Genomic DNA, 20287 nt, shown 5'->3' on the forward strand with positions numbered 1-20287 from the left:
GCCATGGAAAGAGCAGGTGTTGCTTTCTGATGATGACTCCACAGCTTTGGTGGTGGGTGTAGCTACCTTTCCAAAGTAGCTGTGATAAACAACCATCCCCTTGCTTTGCAGAGCCCAGTAGTTGTCCTTATAGGGCTGCAAAGCAGCCTCCAGCTGCCTTTTGAACTTGATGCTGTGCTCCATCAGGGGATCAAGTTCGAAGACTCGGTCTGCCAAGGCAGTCCTCAGCTGCAGCATCTCTGACAGCCCCTTTGTGGTGAGGTGCTTGGGGAGCATCTCTTCCTCTTTCTCCTTTCTTACTCTCAGGAGCTGCCTGGGTGATGTCTTCCCAGTCTTCCTCTGTTGACTCCACCTGATAGGATTGGAGGATCTCCTCCACTTCATGTGGCATGATGTCTTGCAGGGCTTCTCCACCAATGGTGCACATAAAGTTGGGGATCTGCTCCACTTTGTCAGCTCTTGAGGAAACTGCTGCAGCAGATGAAGAGGTGCCTGCCCCGGGCTGCAACTTCTTCCAGACTGTGTTCCATGTCTGGGATTTGATCTCCTCAAGCAATGTTGTGATGTTGTCAATGCAGTCCACAAAAGGTGATCAAGTTTGGTTGTGCGAACTGCAGGGTCTCAGGATGTCCAGGGACATTGTCAAGTACCAGGAGGACTCTGGAAGCCAGGTTCTTGGAGGCTAGATATCTCTGTACCTCATGCAGAAAGCAGTTGCTCACACAGTCAGAGAAAACTGCTGCGGTCATGCATGCTCTCCTGTTGGCACTCCAGAAGACAGGAAGCTGGCTTTTATTCTTCCCTTTCGGGGCACGAGGGTTCTGTGCTCAGTACAGGAGCATGGGCTTGACCACGCAGTCCCCTGCAGCATTGCCACACATCAGCAGAGTGAGGTGGTCCTTGGCTGCCTTGAAACCTGCAGCAGTTTTTTTCCACAGTAACGGAGGTCATCCTTCAATAGAGGGTTTGTGGTGCCCAGCATGCCTTGGAAACAGACAGGATTCAATTCAGAGCAGATTTCCGGAGGAGCTAGGTGGCGCCAAAACCCCAGTTCCATTATTGTCTTGCCTCAGGGAACAGCGTTTAGAGCAGGGATTCTCAGTGTTTGGTCCCCAGATGTTATTGACCCCTGCTAACTGGGCAGAGAGGCACCTTTTACCGTGGTGATTCTCTTTATTTAGCCGGGGGAGAGTAACTGGCCCTATCCACCCCCAGCACAGTACCTCCAGTGACTGATGCTGGTGTGTGTCTTATGTTTCTTTTAAGAATGTGAGCCCTTTGGGGACAGGAAGCCATCTTATTTGTTTGTTATTTCTCTTTGTAAACCGCCCTGAGCCATTTTTGGAAGGGCGGTATAGAAATCTAATTAATAATAATAATAATGGACTTCAGCTCCCATAATCCCCAACCAGAGGCCACTGGGGCTGGGGATTATGGGAGTTGAAGTCCAATAACATCTGGGGACCCAACGTTGAGAATCCCTGGTTTAGAGCTTGCTCAGCTTGCCCCGCCCCCAGCTGTTTTTGGACTACACTTCCCATAATCCCCAGTCACAGTTGCCAGTAGCCAGGGATTATGGGAGTTGTAATTTAATATCTGCAAGAGGGCCAAAGTTGAGCAGCCCTGATTTAGAGAGAGCTCCTTCTGACTTTGTATTCAGGCCAATTTTTCCCTAATTAACTCCTCCTATTTCACTTCTAGCGTGCCAGGGTGGGAAAGGAGTCACTTTGACTTCTATTTTGTTATCAAATTCCAAACACTTTTTTAATATTCTAATTCGCTCTATTGGAGATTATCCTTTGCTTTTGATTTCCTTTGTTGGCATTTTAGCCTTTCTCACATAGACCTCTCCCATACTGGGGAGCTTTTAGAAGGTTCCCTCTCAGAAGTTGTCTCCCCCCCGCCGCTGCCACGGAAGCCCTGGCAATTCTACTCAGCCACCATTAAAGCAAAATGTTCCAAGTGCTCGCTTCGGCAGCACATATACTAAAATTGGAATGATACAGAGAAGATTAGCATGGCCCCTGTGGAAGGATGACACTCAAAATGCTCCAATTCTTCCTCTCCATCCGGATTCTGGCGTGGTGCCTTCCTCTTCTTCGGCAACTGCAGGCAGCTCCCATCTAGCAAAACAAAAACAAAAACCCAAAACAGCACAAGAAAGAAATCAAAGAAATCAAAACGTGCTTCCTGTAGCAGCACTGACCAAACCCTGAAAAAAGTAGCCAAAAATCCCAGTGGCTCAGCTCAGTGAGCATTTGCTTTTGCAAGCGGTTTGCCAGCAGCGGCAGCCACACTGCTTATTGCCTACTCTCTTCACACCCCATGAGGGCTCGAGTAACTCTCCCCCCGACCACCACCAGGAGCAGCCCATACCAAAACCTCCTGTCCCAGATGATGTCGCTAACTAATGGTTAAACGAGTTGATTGCCAAAGAATGCAAACTGCTCATTCTTCCTCCTGTTCCTCACCCTGCTGCAGTAGTCCCCATTCCTCCCTGCCCCCCTAGCACGCCACTTGTCCCTTCCTCTTCTCCCCCCCCACCCCCATTCCAGTCCAGGGCAGAATGCTATTCCTGTGCTGGAAAGCCGACATTTTTGTGCCAAAAATCTCCTGCTTGCCGCTGTAAAAGGTGCCTTGATTCATCAGCGTCATCCTCGGAGAGTGCACTGCCCTCTACCAAAAAGACCATCTCCTCAACTTACCACTATGGTTATCCCTGCTGTTGCCACCCTTCCAACCTTGCCTGCCCCAAACCCACCTGGGCACCCTATTCCTCTCAGACCAGTTACAGAGTCATTCACTTCCAGTGCCACAGACCCTTACCATGTTTCAGACTCTCAGCTTGCTTCATCTTCTGACACAGAATAGGGTGAACTCTCCAAGGAGACCTCTCCACAGGTACCTAACTCAACTCATTTGTTCTCAGCAGCTTAATTTGAGGTTTTGATATGCAAGTCAAGAAGAGCTATCAATGCTGTTTTGCCCTCTGATGTAGCTCCACCCCACTTGGGACTGGATGAGAATGTTTCCCTTTTCCTTCCTCCCTCTGTCCCTTTTCCTCCCCTATTTCACAGTACAGTGATGGTGGAATAGAATTATCCTTTCTCTTCTAGACCTTTCATTCCCTTCCACAACAAATTGTATTCCTTTACACAGAATGTCTCCATTCTCCTAGCTCCGCCTCTCGTGGATGCACCAATAGCACAACTGGTGTCGGGACCAATCATGAACAAAGAAGGGGATGAACAACTTAAAATTCCAGAAGATTTAAAAAAATGTAAAACAAATGATGCCTCAGGAAAGCTCATGATGCCTCAGTTACAGTGATCAAAGCCATGGCTGCCAATTCAATTTTTGCCCGAGCTTCCATCTTATGGGCTAAGGAACTGGCCCAATACATCCCTCTCAACCAGTGTTCCCTCTCACAGGTATTCCCAGATGCTGTTGACTACAACTCCCAGCATCTCCAGCTACAATAGCCTTTGCTTGGGTATTATGGGAGTTGTAGTCAACTTCTGAGAATACCTGTTAGAGGGAACACTGCTCGAAACCCTTTACCATGAATAACATAGTCAGGTATGTATTTCCTGACTGCAGATACATGAAACTGGGGGTAATGGAACCATTAATAATGAGGGCCGCTTGTAGCTCTTGCTCTCACACCAATCACTCATTTACAGCCTGTATTAATCAGCTGTTATGGAGAAATACCACAGCTATAAAGGACAGTGTATTGTAAATCAAATGACAGAAATGATCTTGGTGAAAAAATATTTCCTGTGCCTTCTTGTAGTTTCAGAACTACTTGGAGAATAATATATCTAACAAAATCGTTTTGAGCAGTTTTCTGTCCTTTCAAATGTCTGCTAATAAATATTGACTATTTGAGCCCTGATTCACATTTGGCTTGTTGATATGGTAGAGTGATCACTGGGTGATTTTATTGCATCTATTTTGTGTGGTGAATTTGTTTGAATGCACCCTTAGATAGTGTCAGCTGAACTGTTTCCTCTAAGGCATGCACATGTGTGCATGCTCACAAGTTTTCTGATGTCCACTCAGTTAATTTTAGATCCCGCTCAGGTTGAATTAGGAAGGCCACACTCTGAATGCACGTGTGCACACATTGCCTTGATATTGCTGCCCAGAACAAAACTCACTCTGCACAGAGATGAAAAAAGTTAGAGGGACCACTGGTCAGCTGGTGTCTACCACCCTGGAGCAAAGCATGAAATACCAGAGTGTGAGCTTATGAAACAACATTCACCATAAAAGCCTGACATGGTAAAATCACCTTATGATTAATCACGTCAAAATAATGTGTGAGTCGGACTGAATAGGGGTTTGCACACTAACATTTATTGCTATAAATTTATTGCTAGTTATCCTGGGATAAGTGATGAATTAACCAGACCTTCAGCCACACAGAATTAAAGGATAGGAAAAATGCAACCAGGGTATTACATTAAGCGATTTCTTGGCAAATCTACAACCTGGCCTGCCGAGGAATAAGCATGTTGTACCTAAGTAGCTTTTTCCATTCCCTAATCCTGTATGGCTGTGAGTGTTTACATCTTCCCAAGAGAACCTCCTCCTATATTTACTTCAGCCCTGATTTTATGCACCTTAAGAGGTGAATAAGGAGCTGAAAGCATTGGGAGCTCCTATTTTGCCTGCCACCTTGATGCAATCAAATGATATGCTCCATGTTTTCTGTTGTGATTTGGCATCAATGTTTTGAATGCAAGGGACTGTGTATGTTTCTCTATTGTACCCTTGCCTACTCTCAGGAATGATTAGGAGGACCCAGAAGAAAGTCAGACTAGGCTTCCATCCCTGCTTTTTGTTAAACTTAGCAGATTCTAGGCAGCCTGTTAGGAATGTTCAGTCTTCTTAAGACTTCTCCATTGAGGAGGCTGTAGGGGTTTCCAGCAGTAAAGATCTTGTTGGAACTATTCTTTCTATTTCCATCAATTTTATGACACTGTATTAATTAAAAACTACTTGCCTGCTTCAAAATATTTTCTTCTACCCAGCAATTATATACACATGTAACTGAGCTTGTCTTCAGGGGGTCTAATTCAATAGGCTGAGGCCTAACTTCATTTGTAAGATGCAATGAAAAATTTATGTAATAACTAAAGTTTAAAATGTAGGATAGAGGGAGCCATAGAATACTACAGTCAGAACAGATTGTCCACAGAATTTCATCAACTGCAGGGGAAATCTGAACCAGCATTTAGTCTTAGACTTCAGACATTCTGAGCACTCAGTGCCAAAGTGGCATCAGATTGGGTTCAAGTTCTCTGGAACTGTGAAATTATTTTCATACAACAGACTGAATAGCTTTCAAGTATTTGGTCCTCTTCCCCATTCTTGTTCTGGCTTCCATTTGCGAGTTAAATCAACACAGCCTTTCACATTTTTAAAGGCCTGTTTCAGTGCTTTCACATGGTCACTGCCCTCTCACACTTTATATCCTGTTGTCCTAATTTGCTTGTGATGAAACTGACTGCACTGTATTTTTTGCAGTTTTGATTTCTAAATAATTGGGTAGTGTTAAAATATACGTTGTATTGACCTGGAACTTACGTGTGTGTGTGTAACTATAACAACCATTGTTTGTTGGTTGTTGTTACATTTATATCCCACTCTTCCACCAAGGAGCCCAGAGTGGTGTACTACATACTTAAGTTTCTCTTTCACAGCAACCCTGTGATGTAGGTTAGGCTGAGAGTGAAGTGACTGGCCCAGAGTCACCCAGCTAGTAGTTTAGAGTTGCTATCCCCATTAAATCTTCAAAGAACATCACTTAAACATGTGTGCCGCAAGAGGTTTGTCTAACACTTTTACTTCCTGATTCCATTTTAGCGATGAATAATAGAATTGTTTGCCTAATGAGTTCTCTTTGGTATTCTTTTCCTAAATCATTTTGCAATGGTGCAGCATTTCATAGCAGCAGGGTTACACCTGAGTGGTGCCTTAGTATGAATAAATAGCAGAACAAGATGAGGATATAATTTGGATAACATTTCCTGTTCAGGAACATCAATTTGAAATAAACAGTGAAACTGCGGAAATAGACCATAAATGTGCTCAGTGTATCTCCCCCCGCCCCCACTCCTCAGTCTTGAGGCTCATGTGTTGAAAAATAGGAACCTTGCATTAAAATTTCAAGTCAGGCATCTAAATGATTGCTCAGAACCAAGTATAGATCACTCAATCAAAAGTGCTTAAGTAACTTGAAATTATAGAAGTTTTGAAAATCTAGTCATTCATTTTATGTGTTTAAAATATACTTCCATTTCTCATGCACTCTGGCCTTCAGTTTGATTTAAAAAAGTTGGTGGCATAGAGGCTTGCGAGTGGCATGCTGGGAGTTCATAACTTTAAAATACTTACAGCAGACTTCTGCAAGATGAACCTGGCTTTCTCTCACCATTTTTGCAGTGCAAATGAAGGGTGTGCATAGTAGAACATCTAGCAATGTCTTAAGTTTTCAGTTTTGTTCTTTCCCTCCATTGTCTTGGGGAGACTGTTTCTTTTTATTTTAGAGTCAGTGTACACAAATTCAGTTAAATGAATTAATCACTTCTTTAAAGTTGAAAAGCTGCTTCAGCAAAGGGGAAGGTGGGTTGTGTATAGGGTTGTGCTTCCCCCCCCCCTCTATTTTGTTTTTGGCCTGAATCCGAAACACCCCCATTTTGTGTTTTGTTCAAAATCAACCAATCCGAAACACCCCAATTTTGTTCTTTGTTCGAAATTGCAAAATCTGAATCCGAAATGTTTTGGATTTTAAAAAATGGCCCCAGGGCAAAACTAGTGGGTGGGGTTGGTAGTGCCTAATGGGTGGAAGATACCACCCACATTTCAGAGGAATTGGGCAAAGGGCTGGTTTTTGGTGAATTTTTGAAGTTTAAGATTTTTCCCATAGGGAATAATGGAGGTTTCAGCAAAAGTATAGGTTCATGTCGGGCAGGGGGAGGGGTGACCCAGAGCAGGGTAGGGTGGGTGGTAAGGGTACCCACCCAGAGCAGGGTAGGGTGGGTGGTAAGGGTACCCACCCAGAGCAGGGTAGGGTGGGTGGCCCAGTGGGGGCAAGGGAGCTGCCAGAATTATTTCAAAGGAATTGGGCAGAGGGCTGATTTTTAGAGCTATAATGGTGTTTATGTGTCTTTAAGGTTCTTCCCCATAGGAAATGATGGAGGCTTCAGCAACCCCATAACTGCACTTGAGGGGCACCAGGGTGGCCCAGAGCGAGTGGTGGTGTAGAGCACATAGGGTGCCAACCACCCCCATGGGTGGCTAATCCATGGGCTGCTGGGTTCTGTTGTTTCTGAGGTGTTCTGAGTGTAGATTCTCTGGTAGCATATGAAAGTAGATTCATGGTTTATCATTGAAAATATAATATGCTACCAGAGAATCTACACTCAGAACACCTCAGAAACAACAGAACCCAGCAGCCCATGGGTTTAGCAACCCATGGACGTGGTTGGCACCCTATGTGCACCACTCCACCACTTGCTCCAGGCCACCCCAGTGCCCCCCAGGTGGAGTTATGGGTCTGCTGAAACCTCCATTATTCCCTATGGGGGAAAATCTTAAAGACACACAAACCTCAAAAATTCCTAAGAAATCAGCCCTTTGCCCTATTTGGAATCTGGGTGCACCACCCTTGGGGCACTGCCACCCAAACCACTTTTTTGCCCCTAAAGCCCCACATAAACAAGTTGAAAGAGTGAAGAGAATGATGAACAACAACGACACTTAATTTTTTGGCACAGTTATTTGATAATTTTGCAGCAGGTGTGAGCCTGTCCCTGTGGCACTAGCACAGCAGCACAACCCATTTGTGGATTCAAGCAATCTTTCAATAAAAACCCTCCCTCCCCATGGAACAGTGACTACAGGTCACTTGAGATAGCAAGATAGACCAATGAACTGCCTTGGTACTATGGAACAGCTTCAAATGTTCATTTAATTGAAGTGGAGTGAACCGTAGCCCAAACAAATCAGCCTACTGTTCAGAATTGTTGAGATTGATCATCACTGCATTTAAGAAAGTGCAAAACCATGGATCATGGTTACAAGAAAGAGAGAAGCAACTAAGATTGCTGGGGATGTCAATAGATTGACAGGAGTATTCCCCACCCCCCTCCTTTTGTCTCCTGTAGTCCCATGTGGATGACCTGTCCCTGCAATGGCAAAAGTTGTGAACCACTGGCTTAGACATCATGTCCCAACAAATTACATTGTGGCCTAAATTGCATTAGACTGCTCAACTTGGGCAACAAAACTTAGACACCACTATAACTCATAAAAATCAGAAGAAAAACAAAATAGCTCTTCAAAAGAGCCCTGAACAAGTCAAGAGATTCTTTCTAAACTTTTTGAAAGAAAAACCTGTGTAATTTCAGAACTTTCCTAACCAGCTTCTCGAAAAGTGTATCCACACAATTTATACCATGGCTTTTAGCAAGAGCTTTGGAATTGCATTGAGCTCCCAAAGATATTTGGGTATTTCTGTCTCAAAATGCTGTCTTCCAAATCCCTTTGCAAGGTCAGTTTGCATTTCAATCACAATGAATACAACACATACTTAACTAAACCATTCATGCCCAGCAGGGAAGCTCTGCCAGCTTTTTGCATATCTTATCTTCTGCTAATCACTCAGTGCCTCAGCTGGAGTGGAGAGAGTCAGAGAAGTCAATTTCAATTGCAATACTTTTTCAAAGAACAAAGCATTCCGGCTGAAACACAGTCATTTCGATTTGGAAACAAAAATCTGTTTTTTAATTGTTGATTTCATTTTGGTTACAAAACTGCCAAAATTGCCATTTTCGGACACAAAACGTTTTGTACCCGAATTGAAATGCACAAGCCTAGTTGTGTAGCCAATCATTGCTGTGCATAGCTGGTTTCTGCTAGGGATGTGCATGAACCAGTTTGGTGCCTCCTTAGGGAAGCTCCAAACTGGCTCAGGTGCCTGCAGCTGAACTGGTTCGGTGAGGTGGGGAACAGTTCCCTTAAAAAGCAGATCCTTACCTGCTCCTGTGCCACCCCACTGTTTTTCTGGGCACAACACTCACTCTACAAAAAAAGGTTGTACGCAACTGTGGTGCTGTTCCCTGCAGCCTGTGCATGGTGTTGGCATGCATATGGCCAGCCAGCAACACCATGCTGACCAAGCATGTGCCAATGCCATGTGCAGGCTGCAGGGAATAGCACCATAGCCGCGTCCAACCTGGTTTTTTGTAGAGTGAATGTTTTTATTTTATTTTTATTTATTTTTGGATTTTTATACCGCCTTTCGTTAAAATATAGCCCCAAGGCGGTTTACAAAAGTTAAAAACATACAATAAAAACACAATAAAAACAACATGCTAAGAGTATAAAAACATATAAAAACAGGCATAAAACAATACAAGAAATAAAAACACCCAGAAGCAGCAGTAAAAACGATTATGTAAAAGCCTGGGTAAAAAGCCAAGTCTTTACAAGCTTTCTAAAAGCCATGATGGAGTCCGAGGAGCGAATGTTGCGCCCAAAAAAGCAGTAGGCTGGCACAGGAGCAGGTAAGGACCTGGTTTTTAAGGAAACTGCTCCCCACCTGCAGCTGCCTGAGCCTGTTTGGGCTCATCCCTAGCTTCTGCTGCAAATGTGTGGAACTGGTTCTTCCTGAGTAGAACATAGTCTAGAATGGTTCTGCCATTCAGTTAATGTTGTTCGAATGTCCGACACCAGAATCCTGTGCATGTTTACTCAGAATTCAATCCCACCGATTTCAGTGGGATTGCTCTCTAGTAAGTGAAATTGCAGCCTGAATTTGTCCTGCTTATCTGTACAACCAGTTGTATCGGGTGGGCTTGAGTGTTGGCTAGTAGGTAATGTTGAATCAGTTTGACATGAAGCTGGGTATCTTGAAGTACATTTAAGCACCATGCCATGTGAATCCTGGGAGAACTATTTATGGTGTATGAGCCCATGAATAGCAGGAAGTAGGAAGAACAGCATCTCACATCTCTAAGGTGAACCTTGGCACTAAGAGAGGGACTTCAGAATTGTTTTTTTGAAAAATGTCTCCCACAGTAACAGGGACATTTTTTAATGTGTTTGTGTTTTCCCATGTATCATATAACTTGGCTTTCCTAAAAGTGCCTGATGCAACTTGCAACAATGGAAAACTCTTTAAAAAGAGAAAGAAAAGGGGTGGAGGGAAGCATACAGTTTTTCTTAATTGAAAAACAGTAAAAGAAAGAGGTGGGAGGAAGAGAGACAGAGATCACCCATGACCAACAACAAACAAATAAGATTTACCTACAAAATTGGTGGCAGATAATAGTCATAGAGTTTACATCTGATCCATCTCATACTTTGAGAACTAGGTAGCTATAGCCAAGCCAGTCTATACTTACTCAGTTTACAGGAATAACGGAGGCAGACAAATATTCTGTATTTAACTTCATAGATAGAAGAAATATTTGCAGATGTTCTAACAAAAGGCATAGACGCAAATAATGTATTTCTTGAAGATTTTTGCCTCTGATTCAATAGCAAATTTCTGGTATGAAACAAGCAGTCTATATCTAAGTTACTCTTTGTTACTCACTTTGCATATAAGCAAAGTTACTCACTTTGCATATAAGTATACAACATGAAAGACCAGCAACATGAGGCTGAATGGCAAGCTCTTGGTCTGTGCCAGTCTTTATACAATTTGTGATTAATAAATACATACTATTACTCAGGTGCCTCGATTTATGATACAGTATGACCTCTATTTACATGTTGTGTTCATCACTTGTACAATTTGTGTCTGTGTACTCAGGTTGAAATCTGTACACAGGTACAGTTATTCACCTGTTAGGTTGAACAGCCATATTTCCTGTTTCCTGAATTTCAGGGGGCCTATATGCAGGTTCGTGTTTAAAATGAACGCAGGTACAGTTATTCACACAAAAGCATGTATGAGTGGAGAGACCGCTGAACACAGGTACATCATAATGTCTGATTGTCTCTCTTTCTGTTCTGACTTTAGGTCCCTTTTTAGCTCTGCATATCAGTATGTGACTACTGCCCCATATCATTTGACCTTTTTTGATACTCAGGTTGCCAGCTTTTCAGCCAGCCTTTAACAGCCACTTGATGTAGAGAATTTGGTAGTTTATCCCTGTGCTGTGAAAAGCTTCACCAGCTGATTTCTGCTTATCAGTTTGCTGTTAAAAGTATAAGAGCAGGCCGGGATACTTCTTAGCTAGTTGACAATGTTACTTATAGCACTAGATCACTAGCTAGTTTTCCCATCCTCCAAGGTTTCAAAGAAAAGAAACTAAAGCTGACACTGTTTTTTTTTAAAGTGTGGATAATTGCAGCCTCATCTGAACTGATTAGTAAACAACAAGAGGTCTTATGGTAATATATACTGTTTACATGTTTTGTTGTATAAATAAATAATTAAGGCTTAAATAAATGGGGTTTGTCCTCAGATAAATCTGTATTTATAGCTCAGGCCATTTTCTAGGATACTGAAGGGTAGTCAAATACCCCTCCCCCATTGCTCACTTCTGCCAACTGTCACAGAACATTCTGGTTCTTCCTTTCTAGGGAATTCTAACGTCATAAGTTCACGCACCAGTCTTGGATCTTTCTGACTTGCTGTTCTGTTGATTAAGATTAATATTCATTATGCTGGTTCAAATGGGCCAAAACTGATGTGTGATACATGAAGAGCCATTTATTTTAGGTGAAAATCCAGACTTGGTAGTTCTCTTGAATACTTTGGGGGAAGAGAGACAAGCCCTATTCTGGCTGGAGAATATGTGAGGGAGGTGCATTGGGGAGGCATGGGCTGCTAGCCATGCTCCCTCCACAGTGCAGCTGTTCTCAGTGGTCAGCCCCCTGCTTCCCTGAGCTTGTCTGCAGAAGCAAGTACTGCTGAACATGGGGGAAGATTCTTACTGTGATTAAGAATGCTGAGTGGGGGTACGGTATGGCCGCAGAGCACATCAGCACCAGGGAATGCTGCCAGTATGCACCCAATTCTCCTTCAAAAAAAAGAAATATACAGTGTTCTACAAGGACATTGTAGAACTGGAAAAGGTGCAGAAGAGGGCAACCATGATGATCAGGGGCCTAGAGCACCTTCCTTATGAGGCAAGGCTACAACACCTGGGGCTATTTAGTTTAGAAAGAAGACGACTGCGGGGAGACATGATAGAGGTCTATAAAGTAATGCATGGTGTGGAGAAAGTGGATAGAGAGAAATTCTTCTCCCATAACACTAGAATCAGGGGTCATCCCATGAAATTGATTGTCAGGAAATCTGGGACCAACAAACAGAAGTACTTTTTCACACAACGTGTAATCAACTTGTGGAATTCTCTGCCACGAGATGTGGTGACAGCCAACAGCCTGGATGGCTTTAAGAGGGGTTTGGATAACTTCATGGAGGAGACAGAGGTCTATCAACGGGTACTAGTTGGAGAGCTATAGGCCACCTCCAGCCTCAGGATGCCTCTGAGTACCAGTTTCAGGGGAGTAACAGCAGGAGAGAGGGCATGCCCCTTTCAACTCCTGCCTGTAGGCTTCCAGCGGCATCTGGTGGGCCACTGTGTAAAACAGGATGCTGGACTTGGGGCCTGATCCAGCAGGGCTGTTCTTATGTTCATGTGTTCATTTGAACACTTGATGAGTTCTAGATAGAGACTGAGCCTATTAATGGTCTATCTTGCCATATACTACTTCCTTTCCTGCATTACTTTACAACCTATTTTCATATTTCAGAATATTCTATGCTGGTTAACTGCTGCTATCTAACTTCTTCTAATCTTAATAAGCATTATGAGTAAAACTAGACAAAAACGTGTTTCAAGACAGAACAGGACTTTCATAAGAGATCAGTGATGCAAGGGCAGGATCAGGGAAGTATGCCAGCTGGCTCTGTCAATTCCTAGCAGAGAAACCTTTAACTCACTGCTTCTTCGAGATTTTTTTCTTAAGATTCTGCCTTTCCCCTGTTCTCACTCGCTATATATGAGGTAATTGGAACAAGTTGTGGAGCAGTTTAATTCAGGTATCACTGATGTGTTCTTGCACTCATTTGCCTCTGGTCTTGTGGTATCTGTTGTTAACAGTGTTGGCTGTGATGGACTCGATGTGGGTTAGCTACTGAAGCTGAAACCAGAAAAGACTGAAGTGGTGATATAGTTGACAAGTAAGCATACCTGTAGTTTACAATGTCTTGTGTGCATCTGGATGTTGTCATCCTATTGTGATCTGTGCACGCTCTCACTCTCTCATTTCATTTATTTTGCAAAAGCAATATTCAGATAGGATGTTGGCATGAGATCCAGTAGAACAAATTGAAATGGTTTGAGGAACTGAGAACTAATGCCATCTTAAAACTCAGACTTCTTTCCTGACTTCTCGAGTACAGTTTAAATTGCCTTTCTTTGCTTCTGGGTAGTAGCTTTGTTGTGTTAATGTTTGGTTGTTCATTCATTCATTCATTCAATTTTTATACCGCCCTTCCAAAAATGTCTCAGGGCGTTTAGTGCACAAATATACAGCACTACTATTTTATATATCACTTTTCAATGGAAATGTTCTCAAAGCAGTTTATGTAGAAAAATGAATAATAATAAAGTATTACCAGAATATACCAGGATTTACCATTCTCATTAAATTGTTGTGCTTCAGAAGCTAAAGTATGAAGTTAAAGTATTAACTCTACTAGTCACTCTCTGTGGAACATTTGAAATGTGTTACAACATTCCAGTAAGAGAGCAACTTAGCATCCAGCATCTTGTATTACGGAGTAATTATGGAGTATTATTATATAATAGGTCTGAGTAAACAAGAGAACTGTAATGGGATTTTTTTTTAATGCCCTTCTATTAATGCCCTAAATTTAGGCAAACACACATGCTTTGGTAACTTTCCATAAAGTAAATCATCTGCTGATGGACCTTATGTACAAGATAGGTAATATGAATAGCAACAAAACAGATACTAGCTTTTGCCCTGATGGAAAACCCCCATCTTAATATTAGAATTCTAAACTGATTTGGTGTTTAGAATATTAATATATTTCCAGATAGTATCTGTTATTTACTATTAATTCATCTAGACTGAAGGTTCCTAGCTTTGTTGTAGTTCATGTTAACTGTCAATTATCTTGTTACCTAACAAGAAGGTGTGCACTACCATCTATTCTAAACAAAATTTAACTGTTTTTTTTAAAAAACATTGATTCGCATTTACAGTCTGTTTTCTTGGACCCGTGGACCCCGTTTTTTTCCTTGGCTTCATAAATATCAAGGTGACATTGTTGTTGGTATGAAAGTTTACAACGTAAAAATGTCCAAGTTGTAGGTATTTTCAAATACTGCTTAGTTTCTGATAATTAGCTCTTGAATAGAGTGTAGTTTAATGGTTATGGTTACTACTGTAGTTTCTTTCCATATTTGCCATCTGATCAGTCTAACACAGGGATTCCCAACCAGTTGTACGCATACCACTGGTGGTACTTTGAAGAGCCCTAGGTGGTACTCAGCAGGGGCACAACTATATGCTGAATTGAGCTCCCTGCACCTGACCGCTGCCCCTGTATCTCCTCCAGAGTCGTCCTCCATCTCCACATCTGGTCCTGAGTCCTGATAGAGCTCAGCCAGTTGCAAGCTCTTGTCAGCCGTGCATGCAGCCAGCTTGCTATCGGTTGGCAGTGGGTGGGCTGGTTGGCTGACTAGGGGGCAGAGCAGCTTGACTGTGCTTGTATGTTTGCTGCCATTGCTTTTCTTTAAGGCATCTTGTCCTCACCAAGGCTCCTTGCTCTTCCTTATCCCTGTATCATCCTCTGCCAACCTCCTTTCTCCTTGTCTCCTCTCCTGCACATGCATGCGTTTCTTCTTGTCACTGCTGCTGCTGTTCCTTTTCAAGGCTTCTTGCTTCTTTAAGGCTTTCTCATTCCTGAGTCCTCTCTAAGCCCTCCTCTGCCAACTTCCTCCTTGTCTCCATTCCCTCTACGTTTGTTGAAAGGTGGTATGTAGATATTCATAAGACTTTGGTTGTGGGTGGAGGGTGGTCTTGGTTGGGGGAGCTTTAGTAACTCCCTTGTTAGGAGCAGATAATTAAATTGATTGTGACTGTATTCTGTTATTTGGATGGAAGGGGGGAGTGATTGTCACCCTAACTATAACATTTAAATTTTTACGTGTGCATGCACACAATCTCCAAGTGAGTACCTGAGCTGAAGGTCTGCTGCAGCAGAAGTGGTACACTTTAAAGAAAGAAAGGAAGGAAGGAAGGAAGGAAGGAAGGAAGGGTGGGGACCCCTGGTTTAACACAAGAATCTCTGGAGCATGTTTTCTGAAGTGTGAATTCAATTATCATTGAATAGATTGACAGTTAGGCGGTTAAATTCAAAGCAAACTGATATCCCAGTCCTATAGATCGCTGCAACTGCAATGATGCATGGAGTGGCTTGTGTTCAAGATTGGACGCATCTTTTGAATTATAGCCATCATATTTTTAGGGTCAAGTGAATGGAAGAGATGAAAATAAATTTTAGACTGCTAATCACCAGGGTGTGTTTTTGTTTTTGTTTTGGTGTTTTGTTCAATGAACAGTAGTTCATTGAATGTCATTGTTCTTAGGTGTCATTCACATGAGATTCCTTTTATAGCTTTGCCATACATCCTGTTTGCTGCCTAAGGATATACATTACCTGTATCATGATATCTGTATCCTTGTACAGTAAGTACAACCTTGTGTAGCATCGTAAGGACTCAATAGGTCAGTGTCCACACAACTAGGATGTTGTACTGCTGTAGTAGTTCTTACACCTATAGGGAATTGGTGGTAACTCACTGGTAGATCACAGAGGCACTGTCTTCTGCAGTAGCAGAAGTTAGGTTACTGTTACACTTCTGGCCAGTGCTAGGAGCTGGTCTGTACAAGGTCTAGGCAGCTTATTTTTTTTCCTTTGGTGAGAACAAGGTGAGGTAGCATCCATCATAATGTCCTTCTATGGAATCTAGAAGCAGGTTAGATTTCTGTAACACAGACACACTTATGATCTGGCTTGAATACTGTAAATAAAAGAACAGGCCTAAACTTGTGTTTTGGGTGGTATATAAATATGTTTGTTAGTTAAATACATAAGTTTTTAGCATTCCTGTTCTAGATAATCAAACCCTAAACTTATAGATTAAGGTATTTTGGATATTCAGTGCCAAGGCAGATTAATTTGGCTTGTATTTTCTTGCCAGCAATATTGGCAAGATTTACTTTTGAGTGTCACACTTTTTTGGTTGCCGGCATATTGATTTATTTCTCACCAACTTTTGCCTGATTAACTTCTGGTGTAGCTCCAAGAATTGATGAACTATGCAAGACCCACCAGGTTTAAATGTCCCACTGAAATTGCTATTGCATTTTTTTTTAATTTTTAAATTTATTTTTAATGCAAGCTCTTTAGTTTTAAGAATTTAAGATGATTAGTGGCTCAGAATAAATATTAAGTTACTTATGAGTACTCCCATTGAAATGGATGACAAGTCCTTATTTCAGTAGGATTACTTATGAGTAACTGACTCTGTGTGAGCCAGTGGCTGTAATAATCTATGTCCTGTAATGCTTAAATATTTTTCTGTGCATAATACGGAATACTGAGAAGGTCTATACCAAGGAACATAATTGTTTACAAACTTTTTTTCAAAAATCTTAGCAAATATTAGGGATACAACAGATGTTTCTCAGATGAAGAATGTCTTAAATTTATTATTAATCTTTGTATATTACAACATGGATATATAACACACTGGGTTATATCCAGATAAAGTTAGTATGGGCCCTCCGCTGGACCCTGGTCCCACTTTGCAGCTAGCTTTCTGCCTTCCGTTTTAATTACCTCAGCTGAGGGAGGTTCTTTCCACCTACTGGTCGCCATCTCCTTTCCAGTTCTCAATTCTACCTTTCACCCTCATTTTCCCCTTCATAGAGCTCCCAGCCTTCCATGTTCTCTCTGGCTACTGTCATTGGCCAGTTTAAATAGTTGTCATCAGTTGTTGCAAGTCTTGCGGTGGAGGTGGGGGCTCCCATCTTGCGCAAGCCTAGTCAGTATCCACTACCCTGGGTTCCGGTTGTCTTCACTGCTTGCCCAGCTCAAAGCCATCAGCACACCTGTCTTGCTTCCTCTCTACCCTGCCCAGTTAACTAACGACTATTCACCACTGAAACTATGTCCCATTAATTCCAGTGGGACTACAGTCAAACCACACTCTGGATAATTTAAGCAGGTAGACAAGAGATTACTGATGTAAAGAAAACTTTTTTTAGCTCCTTGGTGTTGCATAGAAATACTCGACTTTTATTAACTTTGACCTCCTGGCATGGTCTCTGACGTTAGAGCACCTGCAGTGCGTTATTCAGTTTGGAGTGCCTGCAGTGCCTTGTTTCTTTGCAGGATTCAGGCTTGTAGAAAAAATTCCACATCGTATTAAAAATGGTAGCCCCTTTGGAAGTGGAATAGACAGCCTTGTATTTCATAGCCAAATGCTCCCCCCCCCCCGCCCCACCAAAGCTTTGTTCTGGTTCCATAATAATGAAAGAAGCAAGCTATTAATTGTTCTGAACACTTGGGTTACAAATACAAATGTTTAAATTTTCCTCACGGTTTTTGTCTAAAGCAGAAACGAAGACAGTGGAGAGCGGATGAGATCGAAGGAGTGACTGGGTTGGTTCCCACAACTTCCTGTACCCAAGGTTTATTGCCAGATCGCAGTGGAGATGAATGGAGAACAGCATGAGACAGGTAGGGCAGTTATGAAGCCTGGGGATAGAACAGGAAGCCAAGTGAATCTGTTTCATGTGATAATTGCATACTTCTAACATAGATGATTCAAAGAATAAAATGTTGCTTGAAATCTGTTGACTTTAAAATTTAAAGCATTTTAAACGCTTTAAATTGTGTTAAAGTCAATAAAACCACATTATACAGGCAGGCTCTGGAGAGTGTTGCTGCTGTTCCTCTTCAGTTATGTTTGTCCCATATGTGTGCTTATGTTATATAATAGCCCAATTCAGATGACTCATCAAAAACCAGGATATACTCCTGCTTTAGCATGACATCCTCCCACCCACGCCCAACCTTGATCATGTGCACCGTCCCCCGCCCTGCTTCGCATGCAGATAGCAAGCATGAATTGTCCCCTCCAGGAAGCAGGGTCTGCCCTGGTTTGCATTTGAATAGGAGACTACATGTGTGAGCACTGTAAGATATTTCCCTCAGGGGATGGGACCCACTCTGGGAAGAGCATCTGCATACTTGCATGCCGAAAGTTCCCTCCCTGGCTAATAGGGCTGTGGGGGACTTCTGCCTGCAACCTTGGAGGAGCTATTGCCAGTCTGTGTAGACAAATACTGAGCTAGATGAACCAATGGTCTGACTCTGTATAAGGCAGCTTCCTATGTTCCTATGAAAGACTATATTTCTAATCCTACCTTAGTACATATTAGAGTCTGTTGTTAGGGTCAGTCTGAAACTGAGCCTCAAATTTTGTTTGTTTGCAAACTGGCTAGAATAATCCAGGATTGCATGTGTTCTAAGCCAAGATTGGAAGAAGACTCTTGTTTGTGAAGGGGAAGGCAGAGGTATTTGAGGCTAAGGGACATTGTGTGACAGCAGGATTTAGTCCTTGCTCCATATGATGTCTTCACAAGACCAATGAGTAAAAAAACACACCCTTCCTTAGCAGTTGATCTGAACAGTTTTCCACCTTTTGCTGAATTTCCTTGTCCATCTTCAGTGTGTCTGTGTGTTCTTTAATTTCAGTCCAGTTAGTTGCTACGCATTTTTAAAGTACATAGTTTATAGCTCTTTAAGAATAAATTCTCAAATTATGCATATTAGTATGCATATTCTTAAACTTAATCCCAAAATCTTGTTCAAGTGTAGCATAGATGGTGCACTAAATGTCCTTTACATAAGAGCTTACATTTTGTGATTCCATTGTTATATTCACAAGCCACATTTTTAATTTAGAACTTGGAACTTCCGTAATATATGTTGTAGTTCATATTGTGCGGCCTAAAATGTAAATATCCATTTTGAGTATGCGTGGCTTTTCTTTCAAGGGGGTGGGGGAATATATATATATATATATATATATATATATATATATATATATATATATATGACAAAGGGATTAATACCACAGTATACTTAATGTGGGTGATGCAGTCTGCCATAAATAGACACTTGAAGCCTTTGAACGTTTCATTAATGTTGGAGTTTGTCTTTGCTCCAACCCACTTTGCTCCCTCTGAAAGGAAGAGTTAATCCTTAAAGGATGTCAAGTATTGTGCATGTTTCCACTGTGTTTAGTAACTAGCCCCACCCAATATTTAGTTCCCAGGTATTATTTATAATAATATGCAGCTTAATTTGTTACTATTAGCATGCCTTTGAAATTTGATTTTGAAAACATGACACTGAATTTCCTGATATTCTTCTCTGACAGGGGTGTGTGTGTTTTTCAGTTGCATAACAAATACAGTCATGAAAACTCCAGAGCTGCATACATAAATTAAATGTTAACCTGGTTATATATTAAGACATTTCTCCTAAGCACAGTGTGGCATGGTTTTTAATAATGTATTGAACTCATATTTAAATACCTTCAGCATTTAACACTGCTTTCTGGTGGAAATATTCAGTAATTTTAGGAAGTAATTTGTAAAGTAATAGGTAGCACTCGGAGACTAACTAAAAAGATAATTAAATGGTTAATATTGCACAAGTTTTTCTGGAAAGATACAGACTGAATTGACATAAATCTGTCATCCTAAGATTATCTTTGCTGGATCAGGTCCAAGACCTATCTGGTCCAGCATCCTGTTTCCTACAGTGGCCCACAGATGCCCCTGGGAAGTAGAGGGTTGCATGGAACACATTTTGTATTCTGTTCTGAGATCAGAACGGACTTGGAACAAATGCAAAATGTTCAAAACGTTCCTTCGGAGCAATTGGAAAAGCCGATTGCTCTGATGAAATTACCCCCAATGGACCTTTCCGGCCACCATTATGGATTCCAAAATGGCAGCCACACATGCGCAGTGGCCATTTTAAAATTCAAAATGGTGGCTGGAAGGAAGTCAAGTAGTTCTGGCTGAAATGGGGTTAGGTTCCAAGCTCTGAACGACTCAACCTCAGGATGTTCTACACATCCCTATTGGGAAGCCCCTAAGCAGAAAATGAAGGCATACCCTTTCTCCTGCTATTGCC

At 42.0% G+C, this 20287-nt stretch overlaps 1 protein-coding gene, 1 long non-coding RNA gene and 1 pseudogene across 14 annotated transcripts in view; 2 read left to right on the top strand and 1 right to left on the bottom strand.

The window, feature by feature from the left end:
- Positions 1-20287, top strand: part of SFMBT1 (Scm like with four mbt domains 1) — a 141604-nt gene that overhangs the window by 43223 nt on the left and 78094 nt on the right. For 3 of the 13 annotated variants that reach the window (XM_053296133.1, XM_053296135.1, XM_053296132.1), the window contains one exon: positions 17694-17815. In XM_053296133.1, coding sequence (XP_053152108.1) covers positions 17791-17815 — 25 coding nt within the window. In that variant the 5' untranslated portion in view covers positions 17694-17790. Of the gene's footprint in view, positions 1-11594; positions 11747-12786; positions 13041-13136; positions 13217-17690; positions 17816-20287 lie in introns of those variants that run through there. The other 10 variants (XM_053296137.1, XM_053296129.1, XM_053296131.1 and 7 more) reach the window with 9 other exon arrangements.
- On the top strand, positions 1963-2061 carry LOC128348382 (uncharacterized; annotated as a pseudogene).
- On the bottom strand, positions 1967-7173 carry LOC128344968 (uncharacterized). The gene is made up of 2 exons (XR_008316147.1): positions 2827-7173; positions 1967-2123 (listed from the first exon to the last, which is right to left on the bottom strand). It is a non-coding gene; the product is annotated as an uncharacterized LOC128344968 (long non-coding RNA).

The sequence above is a fragment of the Hemicordylus capensis genome, chromosome 2 (assembly GCF_027244095.1).
Source record: "Hemicordylus capensis ecotype Gifberg chromosome 2, rHemCap1.1.pri, whole genome shotgun sequence".
Taxonomy (NCBI): Eukaryota; Metazoa; Chordata; class Lepidosauria; order Squamata; family Cordylidae; genus Hemicordylus; species Hemicordylus capensis.